The 1,199-nt window shown below is 41.9% G+C and overlaps 1 protein-coding gene across 1 annotated transcript in view; it reads left to right on the forward strand.

Moving 5' to 3' along the window:
* Positions 1 to 1,199, forward strand: part of LOC106867460 (zinc finger FYVE domain-containing protein 26) — a 93,341-nt gene that overhangs the window by 63,771 nt on the left and 28,371 nt on the right. The window contains exon 31 of the mRNA XM_052971651.1: positions 388 to 613. Within this exon, the coding sequence (XP_052827611.1) occupies positions 388 to 613 (226 nt within the window). The remainder of the gene's footprint in view (positions 1 to 387; positions 614 to 1,199) is intronic.

Genomic DNA, 1,199 nt, shown 5'->3' on the forward strand with positions numbered 1-1,199 from the left:
GGGGGGATATATTCTTTTAAATTAATATATTTTCTGTCTTCCTTGTCTTTACCTATTTTCTGGCATACAAGTCAAAATTTCAGACCAGAATTTACAGCTAAAAAAGATAAGTTGACTTCTACGCCAAGATGATTTTGTGAGGACCAAAAATTCCATGTGAAGTACAGCAGGATTTGGAAAGTTAGTGATGATGTTTGAATGTTTACATTACATGTTTACACTATATTTTGTGTTGGCATGTATGCCAGAAAATATGGTATATACTCTTGATGAATTCCCTATAAATGAAGTTTGTACAATTAAGATCAATTAGAAATGACTTGACACATCACTGTCAGATGTTTATGATATTAAAATGTTTACAAGACCTTCTTTTAATGTTTGCAGTATGAAAGATGAAAATGACAGGACTCCCTATCGTCCCAAAGATACTCAGTCACGAGGTAGCGATGAGCTCCTGAACTATAGTCCAAGTTTAACCTCATTTGCTCCCAAAGACCATTTCAGCTTTTATGACCTGGCCGGTGCCATCCGTCAAACAGAACATCCTTGGAAACTGAAGCTTGACCCTGACTACAACAGCGATCTTCTGGAAGAATTTTACTATGAACAGGTATGTGTGTATGTGACCCCTTTTTTTTCTCTGTTTTCTTTTTTCCTTTCTATGTGGTTTTGGATTCATTCAAAGAGCACAACATCTTGGGCAAGTGTTTTCTACTAAAGCCCAAGCTTACCAAAGCCTTGTGAGAGTATTTGATAGATAGAAACTGAAAGATGGCTGTCGTGTATGTGTATCTGTGTTACACTTCTCTGAAAATCGCAAGCTGAAAGTGATGATGTTATCACTTCTGTCAATAAATCCTCCACTGTATTTGCACCTTTTGAGGATAGCTGCGTGAAAAAGTGCCACACCCTAACAGTTGAGGGAACCCGTGGAAGAGGTAGGCCCAGGAAGACCTGGGCTGAGGTGGTGAGGCAAGACCTTCGTACATTGGGCCTCACCGAGGCGATGACTACTGACCGAGACCTTTGGAAATGTGCTGTGCGTGAGAAGACCCGGCAAGCCAAGTAAGATCGTTGCCAGTGCCCCTGGACTGGCTCTTGTGCGGGTGGCACATGAGATGCACCATTTTGAGCGTGGCCGTTGCCAGTACCGCCTGACTGGCTCCCGTAGGATTTTCGAGTGAGATCGTTGCCAG

This window comes from Octopus bimaculoides, chromosome 11 (assembly GCF_001194135.2).
Source record: "Octopus bimaculoides isolate UCB-OBI-ISO-001 chromosome 11, ASM119413v2, whole genome shotgun sequence".
In the NCBI taxonomy this organism is placed as follows: Eukaryota; Metazoa; Mollusca; class Cephalopoda; order Octopoda; family Octopodidae; genus Octopus; species Octopus bimaculoides.